The sequence below is a fragment of the Astatotilapia calliptera genome, chromosome 18, assembly GCF_964374335.1.
Source record: "Astatotilapia calliptera chromosome 18, fAstCal68.1, whole genome shotgun sequence".
NCBI lineage: Eukaryota > Metazoa > Chordata > Actinopteri > Cichliformes > Cichlidae > Astatotilapia > Astatotilapia calliptera.
The window spans coordinates 8127864-8151187 of record NC_137439.1 but is presented as its reverse complement, the minus strand read 5'-3'; the positions used below and the strand labels follow the sequence as shown (position 1 = coordinate 8151187).

The 23324-nt window shown below is 40.5% G+C and overlaps 1 protein-coding gene across 3 annotated transcripts in view; it reads right to left on the bottom strand.

Moving 5' to 3' along the window:
- Positions 1-8552: 8552 nt before the first annotated feature.
- Positions 8553-23324, bottom strand: part of LOC113010023 (enhancer of polycomb homolog 1-like) — a 36636-nt gene continuing 21864 nt past the window's right edge. For 2 of the 3 annotated variants that reach the window (XM_026148795.2, XM_026148793.2), the window contains 13 exons: positions 22332-22491; positions 18581-18726; positions 18178-18384; positions 17899-18047; positions 17568-17715; positions 17086-17250; positions 15490-15579; positions 15071-15219; positions 14475-14920; positions 11429-11547; positions 11165-11300; positions 9874-10249; positions 8553-9024 (listed from right to left, as the gene is read on the bottom strand). In XM_026148795.2, coding sequence (XP_026004580.1) covers positions 8952-9024; positions 9874-10249; positions 11165-11300; positions 11429-11547; positions 14475-14920; positions 15071-15219; positions 15490-15579; positions 17086-17250; positions 17568-17715; positions 17899-18047; positions 18178-18384; positions 18581-18726; positions 22332-22431 — 2304 coding nt within the window. In that variant the 5' untranslated portion in view covers positions 22432-22491 and the 3' untranslated portion in view covers positions 8553-8951. The remainder of the gene's footprint in view (positions 9025-9873; positions 10250-11164; positions 11301-11428; positions 11548-14474; positions 14921-15070; positions 15220-15489; positions 15580-17085; positions 17251-17567; positions 17716-17898; positions 18048-18177; positions 18385-18580; positions 18727-22331; positions 22492-23324) is intronic. The other variant, XM_026148794.2, reaches the window with a different exon arrangement.

Here is a 23324-nt window from a genome sequence, read left to right as displayed (position 1 = left end):
GTTTCATTTTCTTGGTTAATATTATAGATTTAATCACAGAATGTGGCAACTATGGTTCAATGAGCCAAAACTGAACATTTTTAGTTTGTTTTCTTTCAGTTGTAATTATATTTTTTGCCCCATGCCAAACCTTTTTGAAGTAAACCTCATTCGAAGCATTCAGAGTCGGTGTTCACGTCCATCTGTGTTACGCTGCTGCTGTCTAATAAGTGACCATTTGTGCGAGATTTATGAGGGGAAATTCGTGGCTTTATTAAGAGTTAGTAAATCATTGACTGAATGACTTGTACTGACGCATCCACATGATTACACAGCAGAGCTTTGCTCACACTGTATAACAAACACGGAGCTATAATTGGTCTTTAGAAGCATTAAGGCGCCGGCCACTGACAAAAGTTATGTGAACCCCTCTGTGGGAGAAAAACTGCAGTTTGTAAAGTTAACTCTCCGGAAACAGTTTCACGAGGATTCACCTGATAGTTGCTGAGTGTCTTCATGTGTGATGCAGAGAGTTTACTGCTAGTTTAGCCTTTCACTGACTAAACAAAAGTCAAACACTGACTCGGATGTGTAACTGAAACGTGACTTACACAAAGGTGACAAAACTACTGAGCTGTAACAGACGTCTGCACAGCTCCCACAGTGGTGCTGCCATAGTTACAGAAATCCAGAGCTGGTGAGCTGCTTTGTGTTTGCTGTTTCACACCCAGTGAGACTTTACAAGGTCATGTGGGATTTTTCTTTGAAATTCTTAAGAAATTTGAGCTGTGAGTTACTCCCACTGTGATCACAGGTCAGAGGATTTGATGGCAAACACACTGATGTGGACATTCACCTCTAAATCACGCACAAATGTGGGTTTGGATCTGCAGAATTTTTTTTTTCAAGGTGTGTTGCCATACTTTTTATTATTTCATGTATAGATACATCTACCTGCGTCAGTATATGTGTGAGTACTCCCTGTGAGCCAAAAGCTCAGACTTCAAACTGCTCTAAAACCTCTGATGCAGTATTTTTCTACTCATGGCTCTGTATGATGTCACTGAGGGGCTAAAATGGCTAATATGGCCATCTCAGGTATACAACTGCCTCTTGACAGCTTAAAGGGAGAGTAAAGGAGCTTAAAACAGCTTCTTACAGACAGAAGTGCTACATTGAGGCCCAGTATGAGATAAATCAGGACTATTTTGAACTGCGTCTCATGCAAAGCTCCTCTAACCAGGTTCACCGATAATAAAAATAGCTGAAAAATAGCTAAATAAGTTCCCTTTAAGTGTTTTATTTCAGACAAAGTGGCTATTAACACTGCAATTAAAAACATCTTATGCATGGGCATGAACTATGCTTGATTGCTTAAAAGTTTCTCGGTGAAGAATTTGATCATAAAGCATATCAAACAATTTCAATCTTTTGTTTATGAAGCTACTTTCATGCAGGGAGCTGTTTTCTGGGAGTTCTGATAAAGCCGCTCACCTGCACAGCACCAAACAGGAGACAGATAATTAGAGAGTAGCTCATAATGCAGAGGAGAAATTAGCAATTAGCTACAGGATGCATTTCCCTGAACAGTCAACTGAGGTAAAAAACAAACAAATGAAAGACCTGAACGAAAAATGAATGAAGATGGCTTTAATAATCCCAGCAGGGGACGTGATTAATAGTTCTGACGCTACGTGATGAAAGCATGACACCAAATCAATTAAAAAGACACAAAAGATATATAAATTAGCAACTTAATGTAATTTTAAGAACATGCTGATCAAATATTTACTGAGTTCAGCTCAAGAAGTCAGTTTAATTCCACTCTTATTAAATTGACTCTTTAAAAACTTCAGATTTTCTGTGAAGTTTGAGTGAGTTATTTTTTTGCATGTTTTCCTCAAATTGAAATCACGGCTGATTCTTTCAGTAGAAAAAATTCAACATTTTACTGAAAAACATTCTGAGCAGACCTGTAGCAAAACTGAATTTCTTTCAATAACGTGGCAGGAATCGGCACTTCTTCAGTAAAGCTCTTTGAAGAAATGAAAATTGCTCAAATTTCCAACAGGTTGGTCTCTAAAAAATATTTTGTCCTTTTTATCACAGCTACTCAACATTGTTAGAAAATCACAAATTACAAGCCGTGCTTTGTGCTTTTGCTTTGACAGACTTTCGTTACCAGCATTTGTTGACTGGAACTGGAAACATAACAAAAAAAATAGAAACATCCTCAGAGTGATGCTGAAAAAAGTAATCAATGGATTTGTTTCTTGTAAATTAGCTTTAAAAGCTCACTAAAAAAGGTTCAGTTGATCCAAAACACCACAGCGAGAGTGCTAACAGAGACTCGAAAGGAGGATTGTCTTCTTTTCCTTCTCTTCATTTTGGACCCTTCAAATCTTGAAGCACTTCACTGTCAAACTATAAATTAGCAACTTAATGTAAGGAACCTCACATGTGGTTCCTTGAGTTTCTTAATTGGAGGCAGACGCTTGGATTCAGGAGACAGACGCTGTCTCTAGTTTTAAGAATAGGCTTAAAAACGTTCCTGTTTATAAAGCTTATATTTAGAGCTGGATCAAATGAGAATGAACGACCAACCTGGTTTGATCCGAGCTTTCTAGCTTCCTACTGTCGCCACTCGCAGTCTGAACATTCAGGTTGTCTCTTTACTGTATGATCAAATTTTTATCAACTGAAAAGAAATAAGAAATAAGGAGGAAGTTGGATCTGAAACTAGCCTGCATTAGCCCAGGAGTGTCAAACTACATTGTTGGCCCACTTTGATCTCAAGTGGGTCAGATTGGTGAAATCCCCCCTTCTGAAAAAGAAAGGCAACTTCAAAAATGCTGCAGTGGCAAAGAGAAAAAGTCTGTCAGTACAAATTACAGAAAAGTACTGAGACTGTCCTGTAATTATAAAACAACAAGTTTGTTATAAGTCACAGAAAATATCCATTTGCTTTTATTGTTGTAAAAAGCTGATAGTGAAAAAACAGGAAACTTTATGTTATTTAATTGTTTATCTGTTACTTAATTGCTTTGGTGTAGTAAGAATGGCTGTGGGAGAAGTCTCTATCAGCAGGAAGAATTTATTTCCTCCTTTACTTCTTCCAAAGCCGTCCAGTGGGCCAAATTAGACTCTTCTGGGTCCAATTCTGGCCCCTTGGCCTTATGTTTGACACCCCTGCAGTAGACTATTCTTAGAATAAAATTAGCACTGGCTTCACACAATGGACCAATCTGAGTACGTCCTGTGCCTTTATCCTCAAGCTGAAATGAATCTTTTTGTGCAAACTTGCACTAACCTCTTCTCACAGATAAAGCCAGCCTCCCACTAACATCCCGACTCTTTGCCTTTCCATTCTTTCACTTTTATTTCTCTGCATTTTGCTGAACCTGCGCATTAAAACTTTGATTTCAGCCACATTAACCACTTTCAGCGCATTTACTTTGAACTAAAAGCGAAATCGGCAGCACTTTTCCGAGACCCAGTATCAGGTCACGTCCCTAAAACTGTCTTGCATTTACACTTCATCACTTTCTATCTTTTTGAAACAAGCAATTACAGGAGAAAGATCTAAATATGATCAAGTCAGTCGCACAGCAAAGGCAATCTCTCTCTGGGAGTTAGACTCCGCTGTGCTCATTTACTTTGCAGCTCTTATCGACTTTGCTTTTCCCTCTCTAAGAAGTAGAATTTACATTTAAATGTCATCGCTTATCCTGCCCAAATTGCTGCAGTGAATAGAAGCCACGAGTAAACAGCAACACTATGCCTGGATGGCCTCTTTTTCTTTTTTTTGCAGGGGAAAATAAATGTATGTTTGCCCAAACTTTGATTTAAAAACTGTGTGTGTGCTGCAGTACTTTTCCGTGCGTTTTAGTTGTGAGCCACCTTGATGTGGAAAAAAACCCGGTGAAAAACACTTCATGACCTACGCTCACTACACCCACTCACGCTGCTTTATTTTCAGCTTTAAACACCAAAACACGGCTCAGGGTCCTCTGCCTGTTATTCAGTCAATGAATAAAAGGGACACACGTGGGCATGAGGCACAAAGAGGAGAACTAAACCGGTTCATCAGGGTACAGTCACCTTACAGTAAATGCAGCGGTTTGGGGAGGGTGGATACCTGTAAAGCTGGCTGTTACTTTTAGAGGAACTGAAGACTTGAACCACAGTTTGTGTGATCAGAAGAAAAGTGGAATTAAAAGCTGTTACAATTATAACGTCGGGGCTCTGCTGCACAGGTAGGGTGAAGTTTTAGGTGATTATGAGGGGGCTCAGAGGAAAGCTCAACACAGACACAAGTCAGCTGATATGGTCTGGATATCTGAGCAGGATTCATGCTGGAAGGCTCTAAGGTGAGGAGGCCCAGCAGCAGTTATTCCTCTCAGCTGGGTCTGTATTTCACTAGAAGAGGAGGCTGAAAGGAGGGCGATCTGGGCATCTCTGCTCAGATAATTTTGCTTGGGTTTATGTCAGCTGAAGCCAGTTCTCTAAGACAGGCCTAACAGACCCTGGTGGTGTCAAATCATAAACCCTAAACCAGATGGAAGAGAGGTCAGGGTCAGTCACTACTGGGTGCTGTGGTGTTGTCTTGAAATCTGAGGAAATCTCCACCATCTGTAAACCTCTCTGTGACTCACAGACGCCATGTTTGGAACTCAAACCTCCCCCAGGTAATATTTGCCCTGAGGGATGATGTTATGGCATCATTGAGAGAGATCTGGCTGTTTGTTAAAAAGCAGGATTACTCTAATGAGGGTGCATGTTTTTACCCAAAACTAATCAGGTCATCTTTAGTGGCTAAAACTAACCAGTGAGTAAAAGTGAAAGAGAAAATAATTCAGCAAGTGTTAAAAAAAAAGCCAAACAAACTGTAAAACGGTCTCACGGGGGCAGGAATCAGCATCTCCTGGCTGACGAACCTGTGCTGCCACGCTTCCAGCCTCCTGCTGCAGGCTTTGCAGGTCTTTGACAGAGGGCCATAGAGGACTGCAGCGGCTGCTGCGTCAGAGCATCGCTGCCAAAGGACGACGCAGGAGACGGTAAACTGAACAGCAACATATAGTGTCCCAGGATGATAACATGGTGCAGCTTCAGCTTGAAAAAAAAGGGAAAGGTGGCTTCACGTTCTGCAGTCGCAACATTAAAACTATGGATTATAGCTCAATAATACATAAGGGAACAGAGTGACACTCCTCTTATTCTGCTACACAATAGATAGTAAAAATATATATGTAGACATTTTACAGGTTGGATTATTTTCGTCCCTTCACTTTTTCCTCTTGTACAAACCAAAATGGATTAATGTCACCAGCGACTTCTTAGAGGAAGAGGAATTGATCTTTTTTTAATTTAATATTAATTTCTGAGTGAATCTTTTGGAAAAGTGTTTAATGAAAAATATATCATATTAAGGCTCATGTCACTGCAGGCTGCTACTGTGCAAGCATTTTGAAAACTAGCTTTATGCGTTTTAAAGTTGTATCACTTAAACACTTTAATGAAAGTGCTGAGTCAGCAGTTTCATAAACCACTGGCTATAAAATGTGTGGAAGGAGCAGCTGCCAGCCTTCTTCCAGCTGCAGCAGGGGTGTCAAACAAAGCCTCTGGGCCAGAATCGGCCAGGCCAAGACTCCAATCCGGCCCACTGGACATCTTTAGAAAATGTAAAATGAGTTTGACATCCATGATCAAAGGGATAAATATAGCAGGACACTTTACTAATCCTTCTCATGAAACTGGATCAAGTAGCTGAAGCGGGAGTATTCAATGTTTCCATTTCATAATGTCATAACATATAATGATCATTTAAACCCAATTCTGCAGAAGTCATTGGTTAAAGCAAGTTAACCGCCTCTCATTATGTAGCTGAATGAAACTATTTTTAATGGAAAAAAGAAAAATAAGAATATCACCTTAAGAACTCATTTTTAGTCCAAATTCCTTTTAAAAACAATCAGTTTCTGGTGCCATGGTAATAAAAGTTTCAAGTTTAAAGATTATATCCTTATGACAGGATATGATTGAGGACAGTCAAACTTCAGTTTTCCAACTCTTTCCAGTCCTTTGATAGCTCCAACACCACCGTGCTGGTGCTACTTAATCATCCCACATTTCACCAGTTTACGAACATACGTAGTGTTTTCAGCTACACAAAAATCAGTGGGAAGAAATTCACAGTAGACTGCATCTGTGGGCTGCCAGTAACAAGCCCCTCAGAGATGCTTTCTGTAAGGCCAAACGAGAAGTTTGCATCGCCCTGGATCACTAAAAACATCAGCAGAATTCATCCCCAGTCTTTGATTATCACATAAGATTAGCTGTTGGTTAGGATTTGTTTACTGCCAGCAGTAAAACACTAAACCACAGCAGTAGAAAGACTACAAAGTGGTCATAACTTTAACTTCACCACTACCACGTGCTGCATTTAGGGATGATGAATGCCCCCAGCAACTTCTGCAGTCTGTTGGCAAACAAGAGTTTAAGTAAAACATCTATCAGTTATAAAAACTTGTTTCAAAGTAAATAATACAAATCAGTTCTTGCGGCAGCTTCACAGCCCACACTTTGGAACCCACTGAATCTACACTACTTTAAACAAAGGAAAAAGTCGGGTTGCTCTTTAGTTCTTTCTCTCAGGGTGTTCATCTAGTTTGCATGAGGAATTGGACGGTTCATTAAATGTTCACACGTAGGAGGATTACACAGTTTGTCTTGTCCGGCCCACCTGAGATCAAATTTGGCTCCTAAACTGAAGCTTCTTCACACAAAGACGCAACGAAACCATTAAAGTAACAAAAACAAAGGAGACATGTTGGTCGAAACACATAATGCCCTGGATTTTTATTTCATTTTGTGACAATTCAAGAGGATTCTTAAGTCTTTCCCATGTGTGTGAGTGTGTGTGGTGGAAGGGTTTACAAAAACAAAAGGGAAACAAAAAAATCATGAATCAACTGGGCCATTGGAATGGGCATTGGGCTTGTGGTACAGACAAAGAAAAACTACACGTAGCCTTGTTCAGTACCAAACTCTTCACAGAAGAGAGTGATTTTTTTTGTTTTATTGATTTTTTTTAAAAGTTTTTTTTTTCTTTTTTCCCAAATGAAGGCACCCGATAACTTGTGGTTCATGGCCTTTCAGCCTTCTGGAGTTTTTAAAAGTAGAGAAAACTGTTTCATTTCTTTTTTTTCTTCTCTCAATTGATACATGTTCCTTATTATACAGAAGCTGGAATGATAATAAATGTCAGTTACTGCATTTTTTTTTTAAATTACTCCCTTATAGTTTCTTTTTTTTTTTCAGAACAAGTAACAAAAGAATGAAGTCTTTCATGGGAAAATAAAGTTGAAGGGAGATACAAAAATATTTGTTTAAAAAAAAAAAATGGTAAAGGGAGGGGGATTATCCTTTAGAGAAAACTAAAAGTTACTAAGGCCATCTGGTAGAAACCAGACGCCAAAAATCATACAAAAGCAGCATTAATTAAAAAAAGAAAAAATTATAATATATAGTGCTTAGATAAGTCAGAAGCAGCAAAGTCTTCTGGGAAAGTCTTCATCCCCATTGTTTTGTTACTTGTCTCAGGAATAACATATGTATGGAAGAGCTTTGTGGAGACTGATTTACCCACTGACAAACTGATGCCTACAAACAAACAAAAGCCCCTTTCAGACATTTCAATTAATCTGACGGCATCTGAACGTGTTGGCGTCTCAGTGACATTCACTGGCCACTTTAGCTCGTCTGATTGCGTTAAGTCACGTCAACGAATGAGCTCGCACTAGATCGCATCTGTTAGCGATTCCCCTGCGTCTCTGAGCTGCGTTACACAACAATAACATTTCATCTTTGATTTAGATTTGAAACTAGACTAAAACATTTATCTATGATGTATTTTAGCTGCTCCTGATTCAGAAAAGCCCTCGGCTTGTGTGCAAGGGGCAGGTGGGTACAGCACAGTCAGCAGCACCCACAGATCTTGGTCAAAGAAACATTCAGAAGCGCGGGCTGCACCTCACACAATACTAATCACCACAAATGTAATAAGTTCTTGGTACGCGTGGCAACCACAGCAGCCCCCCCGGATGTGTGTGAGTGAATTCTGAACGACAGTGCCGTCAATTTAAGAGACTGATTGAGCCGAATGCTTCACATCACGTCTGAAAAGGGCTAAATACACATCTACTGCCCTGCGCCTGAATCTTTAACAAACACACGTCTGCGTGGATTTAAACAGACACATGGGAACACCCAACAAAAACGGGTGAGCCCCCGGCCATGTTCACAACATCCAAAAAGGAGAAAAAAAAAAAAAAAAAAAAATAGTGGGGACTTCTTTTTTGTATAAATCTACCTAAACACTTACTACAGCACAGGGAACTGATGAAGGATACAGTGTATTTAAAAAAAAAAAAAAATTTAATGAATGTGGGGGGGAAAACCTCTGTAAACACGGCACAATAAATAGATCAAACAGCAGGTTCCGCACCATGCATGTGATGACATACATTTTTCTGTGGTATAACTTTCACACCCCATACTCGCACCAGTTGCAGTTTGTCGTTTTCTCTTTTTAATTTTGAAATTTTTTTTTAATATCGAGTGCAAAACATCACAAATGAACAATTCTGTATTCAAGTAATGTTATATACAAGAAGGGTGGGGAGAGGGGTATTACAAATATGCAGTACTGTACATATAATTGCCATATTAAGAATTTACAGAGATCTCCTATTAACAGTAACAAATGGGGGGGAATTGTACGAGACGAGCATTGCAATTAAGTCCCAAACTGTTGCTATGGAAACCCAGCCTTGCCGTGCTCAGTCCGCCACCACTTGCATTCATGACTAACGAATGATGCATAGCACCTTAAAAAAAAAAAAAAAAAACACAAAAACAAAAAAACAAAAAAAACAATGGAGTCACGTTTCCTCAGAGCGGTGTATGAGAGGCTACGTAACCTCCATGGCCACTGTGTTGTCCGTTAGACTGTTCAGTGCTGGCTTGTCTTGTTCATGATTCTCCCTGAGGGCAAAAATGGAAACTGTTAGCACAGACAGGCTAGCATAAACCTGTTACTTCAGTTGTCTTAAAATTAAGCACAACAGGCCTGATTTAAGGCCAAACAATATCTTTACTCATGTTTCTACAAAATATAAAAAACAACAGATAAAATCTAAATGTGCTACATTTCTAAATAAAAGCCCAGAAGTAAGTGTTTTATAGCGATTAGACACGTTATTCTTGAGTAAGATGTAGGTGAAAGGTGCCGCCAAAGACATTTTCAGGTTGGATCTATAAGGTAAACATTGACAGGGAAGTAATGTCCTGAGCTCAGATTGGATGCGTACTGAGATGTTTATGACTATGTTTTTTTATCTTAACTACGCACATCCATAAATTTTGTGACAACATCTTGCACAGCTGCTCTCACATTGGTTTTGGACAGATTTTCATCAGACACATGAAAAGATGGCACAGGTAGCAAACCTTTTAGCAAGCAGTCCTATGCTTCATATACAAAAGTAAAGTCTCTTCTTTTTTGGTCTAACATGTCATCCCTGGAATATATCTCAAGCAGACAAACCGTTTGTCACAGAGCAGAATGACTAGACAATGTGAAAGCTGGACAGCTAAACTACAAACTGAGCTCACAAGAACAGGTAAACTTTGAGAGCTGCCAACTCTGCTGGTAACTCAGTAGGTTCATAACATACACATTCAAGAGTGTTCCATGTTGGACATGGCTGCTTTGAGTAAAAGGTAATAAATTAAAAGGATTAATGTTGACGTTTTCCTGTGTGCTATTCAGCTAGGTACGGCCTTCTGTTTGGAACATCACTTCACCCCTCGAGTGTTTTCAGTTTTCCTTACCTGGGCACTATGTCCAGCGGCGAGGCCGAGGCTGTAGTGACCTTGGGTTTCTGACAGTTGGCGGCTGCTGCGTGGGCGAGCTTTAAGGCGGATGTAGACATGGTGGTGCTCAGTGTCCGGGACGTGGGGATGCGCTTGGTGGCGGGAACACTCAGCCGTAGGTTGTTGTTATTTCCCAGCAGGACCTGAGTGGTGGTGTTAGTGGTAGTTGTGTTGGCAGGGTGAGTGGTGCCATTGTTGTTACTGGTAGCAGATGTGGAGCTGGTGGTGGTGGTACAGGGGTGGAGCGAAGCAGGTGTTGTTGTAGCAGTGGGAGGAGCCGGGGTGGCAGGGGACGGGGACGCTGTGCTCGAGAGGTGCAAGCCCTTGTAGACACCTGAAGTGGGTGGAGTGGGATGGGGGTGGTGTTGGAATAAACAGGATTTGGAGAAGAAGTTTTAATTATCACCTGATTTTTTTTTTTTTTTTTTTAAACCTGCTCCTGTTCTGAATTTGAAGCACTGAATTTGCACAGCAATTTGAAGTTGAGTACACAAAGTTTCAAAGCAGCTTTTTCCCTCCCTTCAAAGTGTGAATCATAATCCTTAAAAAATGAGGTACTGTAGATGTGCACACAGGTTTCAAAGCCTAACTTAACAGAAACTTTAATTTAAAAAACTTTGACAAGGAAAAGTTTTTAATCTGCTGCGTGGCAGAAGAAAATGTACAAGCAGGAGGTTTTTTTTTCCCCCTTTTCACCAAATCAGTATTCAAAGAAAAAGTCACTGATTATCAGACTTCAGGTTGCAGGAGTTTGATCTGTGAAGGACACCTTGGTGCCCCGCTTCCATCTCCAGATTAATGAAAATCTAAATTCCCTTTTGTCACTTTTCTTGGTTATCTAGCAAACACTCCTCCGTGAAGCGGCATCAGTCGTTGGGGTGCTGCTGGTGCAAGTTTTGTTGAACTTTCATTGTGCTGCCATCTGCTCTTTTGTGTTGATGAGTATTGAGGGCGTTAGTACTATGATTACTTTTGTCCCTTTGTTTGCTTTGTCTTGACTTCACTGTCACTGTACTTTGGTAAAGTGGACTTTTCATTTTAATAGTGCTGTTGTAAAATAAATGAAAAAAATTAATCAATTTGGTTTTAATTTCAACATATAACTAGAATTAGAATCAATAAGTAAACAATTTTGGGATCATCAATACCAATATACCTTTGTTAAATTCGACAATAGTGATTACAACATGAGCCTTCAAAGCTAAGAGGCTATTGGTCAAACCAGTGGTTGTGTGGGAAGCCGTTATACCTGAGGGGGAGAGGACGCCATTGACTCCTGGTCCTAGCTCCTCCTTGGTTTTCAGAGCCAGCAGTTGGTCGGCGGTCACGAGGGCCGAGGCGGCAAACTGAGCACTGGCCTGGTCCAATGTATTTGCCAGGGTCTGCTAGGAGACCAAGAGTAACAAGTTTACATGATTTGAAGATTACGGGGGATCAATCAAAAAGTATATATTATATAAATATATAAATTCAGATCACTGTCTGCTGCTGTACAGTTGATCTGCACGCTGACCTGTGTGCTGTTGGCAGTGGTGGCGCTGTTGGCTTGCTGTTGCTGGACTTGCTCCAGCTGCTGTTTGTGCATCAGGGACAGCTGCTCCTGATGCTGCTGGTACTGTTCAACTGTGAAAGCTGAGAGAAACAAAAACAGTGTTACAAATTCCCAATCATAAAACAGACAGATCTTTTGACACAAAGAATATTTGAGCTAAGTGGTGGCAGGTTGGCATTAAACCTTAAACCCAGGTCAAGATACCCACCACATGATGCATACGGAGCCTTTCAGATACACTGGCCATGACACATTGTGCCTAATGTATTGCCACCAACTTTCTATCTTCCCAAGAAGATAGAAAGTTGGTCAAATATTTGTTTTCAACTTTCTATCTTCTTGGGAAGATAGAAAGTTGGTCAAATATTTGTTTTCAACTGCTTTTGGATGAATAAAAACCATATTTGGGAAAGAAAAGTAAGCTGCTCCAACAGTCTGAATCAAACAGCAACACACAGACAACAACTCTGTCAACTCACACCCACTCAATATGCCTCGTTTGATAAGTCAGCAGGGAAGCAAACAACAGTGAGTACAACAAAGGCCAAAGACTTCAGTCACGAAGGAGCATCTTCAGTCTTGGATTTTACTGTTATGCTGCAGACCTTACTGCAAACTATGCTCATGAATAAATGAATGACCGAACCAGAAACCAATTCACTATGAACAAAGCAAAACCACTACATGGTTTCCTGAATTATTTTTAACACTTTTCGGGCACCAATGAGTTTTTAGTGATGCAATGCATTCTAATGAAAGGTCAGACCAATGTTTGGTAATGAGTACATCCATTTACTCTCCAGGTGGCTTTTGTACTACAATAAAACATTCCAGCTTTGATTCTTTCAGTTTTGAGTATATGTGGTAGGAAAAGAAATCGCTTTGGCCATATTCAGGTAAACTTAGGGTACTCCAGAAAATATATTCTCAGATTTCCTGCCTGAAAACTGAGGTTTACTACAAAGCAAGATTATACAGTTAACAAGTTTAGAGACGGAGTTCTTAATGTCACAGGTGGCTGTCTCAACCAGGCTGAATCCCTACAGAAACAAAAGTATCAGTTGAGCCATATGTCATGAACGCCAGCAAATAAAGCCCTGCCAGGCACAACAGCATAAAATGTGCACCCAATAAATGCATGAATACGTTTTCATACTTGGTCCTAATTAGCTGCCAAGCCCATTTGCAATGGATCAAATTAGTCTATTTATAGGATGTTATTAGTGGCAAAACTCAAGTCAGTATTTAATCTGAAGTGATATCCATATCTACGGCTACAGGACAGCTGATTAATAGATTTAAACTGATTAAGTTAGATATTAATGGCATCAATAGGATTGGCATTGCAAATTAAATACACCAGGGGAAATCGTTCCGTTTTAAGGTGAAGAGTAAAATATGCCTCTAAGCAAACGTGCAGTTTCTGAAATAGAAAGCCTGAGTCAATGTCAAACTCCTTCATGAAACCAGTCATATCTGACATTTTAGGTGTTGTAGAGCCAAAGAAAACCTGAACATGTTTTTGTGGATATTTCATCCACCCTAGTATTTGAATCAAAGTTTTTTAGCTGTAGATAACATGGCCATAAGTTCTTCTTCATTAGTGTTTGAACTGAAAAGTTCTCATCTCATGTTTTAAAGGCATTATGTGCATCAGTGCATTATTGATGTATCCATTCCCTGTGTGCTTTTCACTTCTCAGTTTCATAAGATCCACAATCTGCGTACATCTCCAAGTCACAGCTCGTCCTGTGGCATTACCTCCATCTGGAGCACGTGTCATTTTTATTTCTTGAACTCCAACACCGTGTAATTTAATCAAAAATCAACTACTTAAACAACAAGTGCAGCTGTCACATTTGCTCATACACAATACATATTAGTAGAGTTTCTTGAAAGATCCATGTTAATTATATCAGTCTTTCAGATTCTCACTGAACCTTTTCTGGAAAAATCAATAAGCAGCTTGTTTTTTCATGCACATCAAAACAAGTTGCAGCAATATTAAGACACCCGCCGCCTGACTGCCCTCACAGTAAAACCACCGGGGACCTGTGGCATTTCGTCTCTTCGTCAAATCCATGCATGTCATGAATTCATTTATGAAATCCTGCTTTAACTGACACCTTAAGGAATGAAAGGTAGATTGTATTCATACAGTGTTACCCCCAGAGCAACAGCTGTTCTAAATAAACAAAAAAATAAAATATATAGAAATTCTTGCTATTTTAGCACAGCCACAAAACAAGGAATTCTGATGAAAATCTAGGAAATTAAAAGCTGCAAACATTCGATTAAAAATCAACCACACTTGGACATGTGTCCTGAACAAGCCAGCTGGCGACTCACTTTGTCACCATTACTTTTTCAAACTCTCCAAGCGAACGGCATCCATGACTGTCATACCACTGAAAGTGCTCTTACTTTAAATGTTTAGTCATTAGTAACGAGAACCTTCCTGCTGGCCTACTCCCAACTCCATTGCTTTGGATTGCAAATTGGAAGACAGTCTTTGTTCCGCTCTCAACTTGAGGACCATGCTATCCTGAAAATGCAATAGGATGAGAGCTAGTTCAAGCACTGACATGCCAAAACTACTGAGGACTACCATTTAGTTTGTGCAGACCTTATTAAGTCTGGCTTTGCTTCCTTTTCGCCCTGACATATACCTAGCCCAGCCCTGACAGCAAAACCCGCCACAATAAATAAAAATATGGGAGAAAAATTGCATCCTGAGCTCGAGCAGCTGAGAGTTTTAAACAAGTGGAATTCTTGAAACCACAGAGGGATTAAAAGGACATGTCACCTTTGCTTTACTTTCCAGACCGAGAGCCATCTTTATACTGCCTGATGAAAAACTGCCAATTACAAACAAACCACTATATAGCTAACAATATCTAACACTAACTAGCTGGCATCTTACCGTCTCCATGGGTATAAGTTATGAAACCAACACAGCCCAAAGAGAACACAACAGTGTCTGTCTACAGTCAGATAAGCCACCTACCAGCAACGGGTGTGGGTGCAGGGACAACCCTCCCTGGACGTTGGGAGCCAAAGGGTTGCCCTCCGGTGGTGGAGGCCGAGAGTGGGCGCTTCAGGCTTCGGCTCAGCCTCCTGAATAGAGGGTGGGCATTGTCCAGCTCATGTAGTGGTAGTGTCCGTGGTCTAAAGTGCCTCCATCGGCACGACTTTATATTCAACAGTATCTGACTGAGGTCCGTGGAAGTGGGGGAGGATGGGGAAAGAGAGGAACTGAAGGAGGAACTTCTTTCCGAGGTATTTGTTTCTGAGGTACTGGCAAACTTGTCGGTGGCCGGTGCGCGTGAAGTAGTTGCAGGAGTAGGAGAAGGAGGAGGAGGAGGAGATTGAGGAACAGGCAGGTCAAGCATGTCTGGATCCAGTCCATGGAAAATGTTGTCAAAGTCTGTGTATGCTCTGTCCAGCAACACCCTGAGAGAAAAAGAGGGAGAAAAGGGTTTAACAACTAAAAGTGATAAGTTTAGCTGATTTTGCTTTGTAGATATCTACACAGATGAGACAGACGAGCACAGAATGTAAAGCTGGATTCAAATGCCAGCACTTTGCAGTAAGTGAACTCACCTGCCGCCTCGTCCCACGCGCCGTCGAGCCATGCCCAGGCATCGTCGTGGCATGGTGACTGTGGTGAGACTGTAGCGAAAGCGAGCTTCTGCCAAACCACCCTCCCATTGTCCACACCACGGCCAGCTACCCACCCGATCTTGACGAGCCTACGAAGACAGACAGGACACTTAAGTTCACCTTTTCCACTCATTCTTGCAGGTCTCTGGGTTCAATACATCTGACCTGTGCAGTTTAGAATCAATCTGCAATCTCATCAGTGAACTACATGCCCCAATGTATTGACTTCAGTACTGGATAGCATTGTTCAAGTTATGTTTACAACATAGTAAGGGTTTCCTTAAACATGTAATACTAATTTTCATTATTCCTTACAGACAACTAAGGTATTCTAAGGAACAAAAGGTAATGTTCCTTACAGCATAGTACTGGCAGCCTGCCTTCCTGCGAAAGGCATAGGCACCATCTGGGTCGTTCTCCTCCTCTGCTTCTGATGAGCCTGAGTGCAGCTGTGGATGAGAGATGTCAGAGGTCAGCGTAAGGTCAGCTGAAGAGCAGAAGTTATAGTACTGAAGCCAGAAGCCTTTGTTAATTTTTTTTTTTTTTTTAAATAAAACATGGTTTGGCAATTTTGAGAAGATTGTTGAAGACAAAGGGCAGAGTTTAGCAGCGGTAGTGGAGACAAGAAGAGGCCGTAGTGCACAGCCAAGTGGCTGCACAGACAAGAGGGAACAGTTTCCAGTATGTGTTGTACTTCATAATTAAGCAACAGAAGACAGATGATGTCTTTTTACACTATTCAAAAAACCCCCAAAACAAAACAAAAAAACAAAACAGTTTTTTTTAAACAGTGAATAAATCAATTTTCTGAGAGTGGAGGATTATTTCTGTAGTCTCATTTTGCCCCAAACTCAATAGATTGGGGCAAAATGTAACATCTTTTCACAGAGTACTTCCTCAAACTTTAAAATGAAAAACAAATGGAAAAAATAAAGGTGGAGGAGAACGAGGTCATCTAGTACAAAGCAAGGACCCGACTTGGAGTTTGACTTTCTCTGTCACAGCATGTCTGCGAGGCGGCAGCACACCTCCACTCCCCCAGGAGGCCTACACAGTAGCCAAAGGGCAAGCAAAAAGACAAAACTGGCTGCAAACTGTCACACACTACCCAAAATGGACCAGGTGAGAGACACTGATCTGGAAACAGAGGGAACTGCAGGCAGCCAATGAGAATCCTTTCGAGTTTTATTCCCTAAGGACTTCTGTTTTTTAAATTAAAGCCCAGATTCACTCAAGCTGAACTGAGTACTGAAACAGCTTTTATGCAGGTTTACCCTGATATTTTTTCCTCCCCTTTCAATGATTATAAAATGAGTCTGGCTGTGCCTATGACAGCAGCAATAGGCTCCAGCCCCCAGTGACCCTGCAGGTTCTACAGTGAAGCAATTGCCTGGCAGTGATTCAAATCTTTCAGTTTGAGTTTAGATCCTAAAAATAATTTTCAAGTATATAAATCTTTGATTTAAATCATAGCCCTCTTTAGCATCCTTTGGGTTCTGTACCTACACAACTCCCTATCGATTTTTTCTATTAAGCACCAAACAATATGCAGCCAGAAAAACATATTTTCTGGTATCTGATCAGTTTTCAGGTAGAGGAAGAAAAAGAAAAAAAAGAAAAAAAAGAAAATAAAAGCTTAATACAGACAGGTGCCCACCCCCCCAATTCTTCCTGCTGTGTAAAAACCTTACCTGTTCTTTTGGCTTTGTAGCTAATGAACCTTATCGCAGCATAACAGCTGCTGCCACTTTGTAAAAATAAATAAATAAATAATAATAATACTATTTCAAAACCATGCAAACTGGAAATAACCCAGTGGCACCACGCAAAAAGTCAAACTACAGGGAAAAAAAATGTTGTGTAAAGAATTCCTCTGAGGAAAAAGTCCCAAGCTTGATCTGCGTAACATGCTTGGCTTTACATGAATGAACGCATTTGCTTAAGCGTGCAGGTACCTGGGAAAAGGGCTCATCATCCGAGCTGGGGAAGTCGTACTGGTTTAGGTCCTTGGCGTTGAAGACAACCGGACCTGTATGGTGGGGTGTGCCTGATGATGGTGGCAGCACCTTCGGCTTCTTCTCATACTTCCTTTTCTGCCGGGGAACTTCTGTCTTCTCAGGCTACAAGAGGGAGAGCGGCCAAACTTAATGACACTGCAGAGGCACTTTAAAGTACACCTTTAGAGACCGCAGCCCAAGGGCAGCCTTTTATCTTGCGCAGTGTTCCTCTTAAAAGACTCATTATATTAACTTTTCATACCACCATTTTCATTTTCCTTCTTGGTTGCATTTTAAGCAGGTCAGTGGTTTAAAAACACGACTTGCAACAATGCCACTGACCCTTCAATTCTGGATATAAGCAACTTTAACTAATTCATCAGATGTTTTTTTTCCCCCTTTGTCTTTTTTGTAAGACAAATTTTTTCCTACGGGCTCACCTTGGACTTGTAGTCCTTGAGGTCCATATGGTCCTGGTGTCGGTACTGGTTGGTGAGTGGGACCAGGGGGATGATTTGTGGTCTCACCAGTGCCCTTTCAGCCAGAACTTCTGCCATAACCTCACCACCAAAGTCTGACATGACATTTCTGGATGAAAAGGAGAGGATAACTCCATAAATCTAAAGGTGAGGCATTTCAAAGTCGTTTAATTTGGCACAAGTCCACAAAAAAAAAAAAAAAAAAGTAGTAACAAGTGAATAAGAATCTGCTATCAAGGTGCTTTAACTTATGTAGCAACGTCCTGTGGGTGCAACTTCGAGACTGGCTTACCTCTTCTCAAAAATCTCCAGTGTGAGGTGCAGTAGCTCTCGCTTGCTCTTCTCCCTCCTCTTGATCATTTCCAGGATTGTGACGGCTCGGCTGAGATCTCTGCGAAGCTTCAGCATCTTCTCGTACGAGGCCTCGTCGTTTTTACGGTTCTAAGATGTGAAGCGAAATTTACAATAAACAGGGATAAGAAATAAAAACAATCCCCAAAAGCAACACTGATTGTATAGGACTGCAGAAATGCAGAACTAAAAATTAGCAACAGTAATTGAGAGCACCAACCTTCCTAGTTTGCATCTTCTCAGTGCGTCGTCGGAAGGCCACGTAAGGGTCACTGGTGCTTGAGCCGTCCCGTTTCTCCTGCTTGACGGTGGGGATGAGGGAGTTGGCTTTGCTGTTTTTCCTCTTGCGGCTCCAGTAGTCAAAGACCTCTTTAATGAGCTCATCATCCTCTTTCAGCAGCAGTTTGGCCTCAGGAAGACTCACAGCCTGCGAGGGCAACAAAGGAGATAAATACAATCACGTTAGAGAGCAGTGAGGGTGACAAATCTGACACTGCCTGCCATCAGTGGCTTCAAGTCAGTGTTAGTAACTAATGCAGTCTTAAAAAATTCTTTAATCGGTGAATCTCACTTTGGAACAAACCTGATGAATTTGTCTGCAAAACATTTTTTACACTTCTAACCTGCTGTCCACTGCCTTTCTCCAGCCGGTCAATCATTTCCTCAAACTGCAGGTAGCTGATCTCCATCTTCTTTTTCAGCTTGTTGACAAAGGCCTCATCATCTGAGTCCAGGTCGTAATCCGGCTGCTCTGTGTCCAAGCTGAAAGCTGCATGAGGGAGGCAACAAATAAATAAATACGTTTATTTTTATTTAACTACAAGGAACGATACAAAGCATTTAGATTGTTTCTGGACAAGTTCACACAAGCTTGCTTTGGTCTCACTAAAAAATACAGACAAGATGCAGGTAACATGGACTCATTCCACTCATTTGGTTCAGCATCTGTTTGGATTCCAAACAATTCTTACTGTTTATTCTAATGCTGAAAAAAAAAAAGAGTTTTGTACAGGGGAATATAACCAATTATTATTATGGCCCAAGCAGCAACAAAACACCTGCTGCATAAAATATATAATCCAAAATTAAAGCGTTAACGAGAATAAATGAGTGTTCAGCAGCTGTTGGACATGAAGGCTGGGGATGCACTGGATGATTATCAGGCTTAATTACACCAGATTTGCCATTTCAGACAACTGGAAGGAAGGGCTGTCTGGAGACCGAGTGGAACCAATGAACAGTAAAGATTATCTGGGTGTTTGTTGTAGAGTGTTGACACAGTGCGTTACGCCTACTGCTCCCTTTTCCCACCTCAAATTTTTAGGCCAATCTGTTATATGCCATTTAAACATCAGTATCACCGAAGCAGTTTCCATTCAGAAAGCACTACGAGGATGCAACCCTAAAGCCATGTGGCATCTGAACCGCCCTGATGTACAGGATGCAGGCATCAACCAATGACCTTAAGTAACCATAAACATTGCTTTTGTCCAAAATGTGCGTTTATGACAGTAAACCATTTTTAATCCGAGGCAGCCATAAAACTGCTTCGAAAACCTGCATCGAAGCAACGCCCTGACCAATTGAGAGCCAAAGCAGAAAGATACCCGTGTACCACTTAAAGTGGACATGAAACACTGCATGTATAAAGTCTAAGTTACACCATGGATCCCTGCTCCTAAAAACAGACACTGATTTAACATTGTCTGTAAAGCTTTTAAGAAATGCTTAAAGGTTTTTAAACATGTTAAGCACAATCTTGTGCCATTACAGAACAGCAGAAAGTGGTTCTTCCTTGTTTGGCTAGCTGCATTGAAACATGGAAGTCTGTTTATTGTTAGCCTGTTTGAGTCACCAGACAGACACACACACGAAAAGTAACTTCCCAGGTAAGTATGTAGCAATTCAAACATCATCTTACCAGGGATGTTACTGGAAAAACGATTATTGATGTTACTGGTAAGCCTTGAAGTGGTCTGGACTGAATCCTTTAGCAGGCTAAGCCACATGGTTGACACTAGGGCTGCCACAAGCGATTATTTTGATAGTCGACTAGTCACCGATTATTTTTGCGATTAGTCGACTAATCAGATCATCATCCATTAGACATAAAACTACAGCTTATTGCACCAGCAGCATCTGCTCTTATATAACTATCATTAGCTTACAGCTTTAAGTGTTTAAGGTCTGTGCTAACTAAAAATAAAGACAAGATGATAGTTTATTAAATTTTAATGAAATTTGCAGATTGTTTCGGTGAAGTTTAATAAACTCCTTGCTATCTAAAATATAACAGGACACTGGAGTAAATTCTGGAGCATCTCACACTTCTGATGATCAGCTGTCTGCTTGACGTTTATTCAGCTGTGTAAAAACTATAACTTTAATCTCAGCCAAACCGATTTACTCAGGAACAAATAAAATACTAAAAAAAAAAAAGCCAAACAATAACATTTTAAGTTATCTAAGTGACTCATATATATTTAACCTGAGTAGCGAAAGACAGCGGTGGGTTTGAAAACGATTTGCGGGGAGTCCGGTGTTCTCACGGCGTTAGTGAGCCTAGCCCCCGGCTCGCTAACGAGCTAGTGGGTAACAGACGTCTCTGAAAACGTCGGAGCGCTTTTGAAAATATGTGGTGTCCTGATAAACTGAGCAGATATTTGAGGTTTACACAGCTACATTCTCGCCTGAAAATATGTTAAACGTTTATTTTGTGACCCAGAAAGAATAATAAGAGTAATATTAAAACTAACTAGCTGCCGCCATTGTTGGAAACTGCGCTGGGCCGCGCTATGAATTCTGGGACACAGCTGCTTCTTCTTCTTCTTCGGGGTTTAACGGTAGCTGACATCCTTGTACATGCAATGCTGCCATCTTCTGTTTCAGTCCGTTATTACACTCTTAAATCCTGCCACTTATTCCTGCGTCTTTTGTGATCGTACAAAGTTTCAAACGACGCGTCGACTATTAAATCAGTCGTCGACGATTTTGATAGTCGACGTAATCGTGACTAGTCGACAAATCGTGGCAGCCCTAGTTGACACCCTAGCTTGATCTTACTGATCTAATTCTGGGCTCTCAGGAGGGCCACAAATGCACCACAGCTTCACAAAGAAAATGAATACAAAAAAAGTCATTTTGAGTTCATTAACAACAGAATCTGAAGCGAATTTTTTGCATTCTTGTAGTTTGTTTAAAGCCAAGGAGTCTCATCTCAGACGTTCAAATAACCACATTTATTTTGCCTGAGACCTCACAGCCAGCAGCATTTATGCAGGCGCATCCGCCAAAATCAAATTAAAACATCTATGCTAACTGAACTTATACCTGCAGAACAAAATGTGTAGATCAAAGTATTTGCAGTTTCAGCTTTAAAATGAAACCCTCACTTCAGATTTAATTACACCAATTCACTTTCATCTTGAGATGCCAATTAAGCACAATAGATGGGCTAGATGGTTATTGAAGAGTAAAAAGGCAAATTCACTTTCACCAGCCAGGGCCATTAATTTGAACATTTTTAACATTCAGCATCTTTTCACACCACTGACTTAAATATATAAAAGGTTTTTATATGCATGGAAAATGGCAGGCCTGCTTTTGTAGAATTTTAGATACTTTTGTATAAACACTAAACTTTCAAGACTAAGACTGATGCAAACTGGGTTTTCTACTTGTTTCAACCCATCCAAGCCTCAGACTAATTTCAAGGTTTTCTCTAACTAGACAAAACATGTCATTTGATAACATTGTATGTTTCAGGTACAGCAAATTGCTTTTCTTTTGAGAAACAATCACAGCAAACCACTTGTGACGCAGCCATGGTTACTAAACGAAGCCATGTAGCAACATAATTTCCTCCAATTTCACTACTGGAACAGGCAATCTCGAGTTATATAGAAAAACATGACAACTTCAAGTTAACAAAGCTTAATGCCAATAAAAATGATAAAAGATCTCAATCACCTAAACTGGCTGGGATTTTACACTCTAAGTAGCAGCCAACTTTCTACTTTATTAAGTGGCTTGCTTTCAATACAGGATATATTTAAATGTCAGTTCAGGTCACCTTTCCCCCCTTGCTTCTTGGAAAAACTCTAGGGCTACAGAGCTGAGGGGAAAGTAAATCTAATAACATGAGTGACAATTTTCAAATTAGAAAAGCAAGTAACACTGATGTGAAGTGTTCAACTCATTGCAGCGTATAATCTTTGCTCAGCAAGCCCCCACGTGTCATTTAACACATTTGAAATAAATGAAGGGAACGCCATTATAGGCTAATGAAAACAACTGGGGCCCCTAATCTGCTACATCACACTCATTTTCTCTGCTTTCTGCATCACAAACTTTCCATTAGAGAAGCCCACTTACGCTGTATGTGAATTAGCTGCTTTGGCATCTTGAAGTCTCCAGGGTAGAGGGAATCGTAATAGGTGATGTTGCTCTCCGCCTCCGGTACTGGGATGACCATGTTGTCCCGCTTCTCGCCATAGACCTGCTGTGCCGAGATGGCCCGCTGGAGATGGTGTTCCTAAAAGAAACACGGAGACGAGGTGAGGATGATGTCCTCTTCAAAACAAAACATAGCAAAGTACTTTTCTTGAAATCAGCAGGCTGATATGAACGCAAGAGACAGAATATCAATGCTGATGCTTTGTAAACATTGTCAAAAACAACTATCAACCGATATGATCGCCGAGCTGAAGGACAGACATGTCGAGTTAGGTTTAAGGACATTTTAAAGTTTTGTTTTTGTTTTAACTGTAAAATTTCATTCTTAGAATGCTTTGACGATGATAAAATAAAATATTAGGTTAATTTAAAAAACAAAAACAAAACTCATGACGTCAGCAGAAAGAATGCTTTGTGCCAGATTTGGCAACGAGTTAATTTGCTTGTACCTTGCTAGGCAAACACACAGTATTAAATTAACTATAGAATAGAAATCCATACCCAGTGGATTGCGTCTAATCAGACTTCAGCTTCTGTGATACTTAACCTAACTTTAAAAATTCTGATATAGCCAGCAGATATTCAGGCAAGAATTTCTGCTTCTGTTTGCAAACTCCTAATGTGATGGCCAGTACCAGACTCAAATGGAAAGAACTAAACATCTCATCTAATGCCTACAGAATTTAGATGCAGAAGTTGTTCATAGAAATTAGACTATTTACATTTTAAAAATATCAACATTGGTATGGGTCAAGCGATAGTATGGTCACATAATACTCTCATATGCATAATTATAACCTGACCTTGCTTGTCCAGGGATTGTCAAATACAAGGGAAACAACTTCAGTCGATCATCTCATTCAAGCATATTTTAACCAACAGATCCCTCTAGGGCTGGGCGATATGACCCAA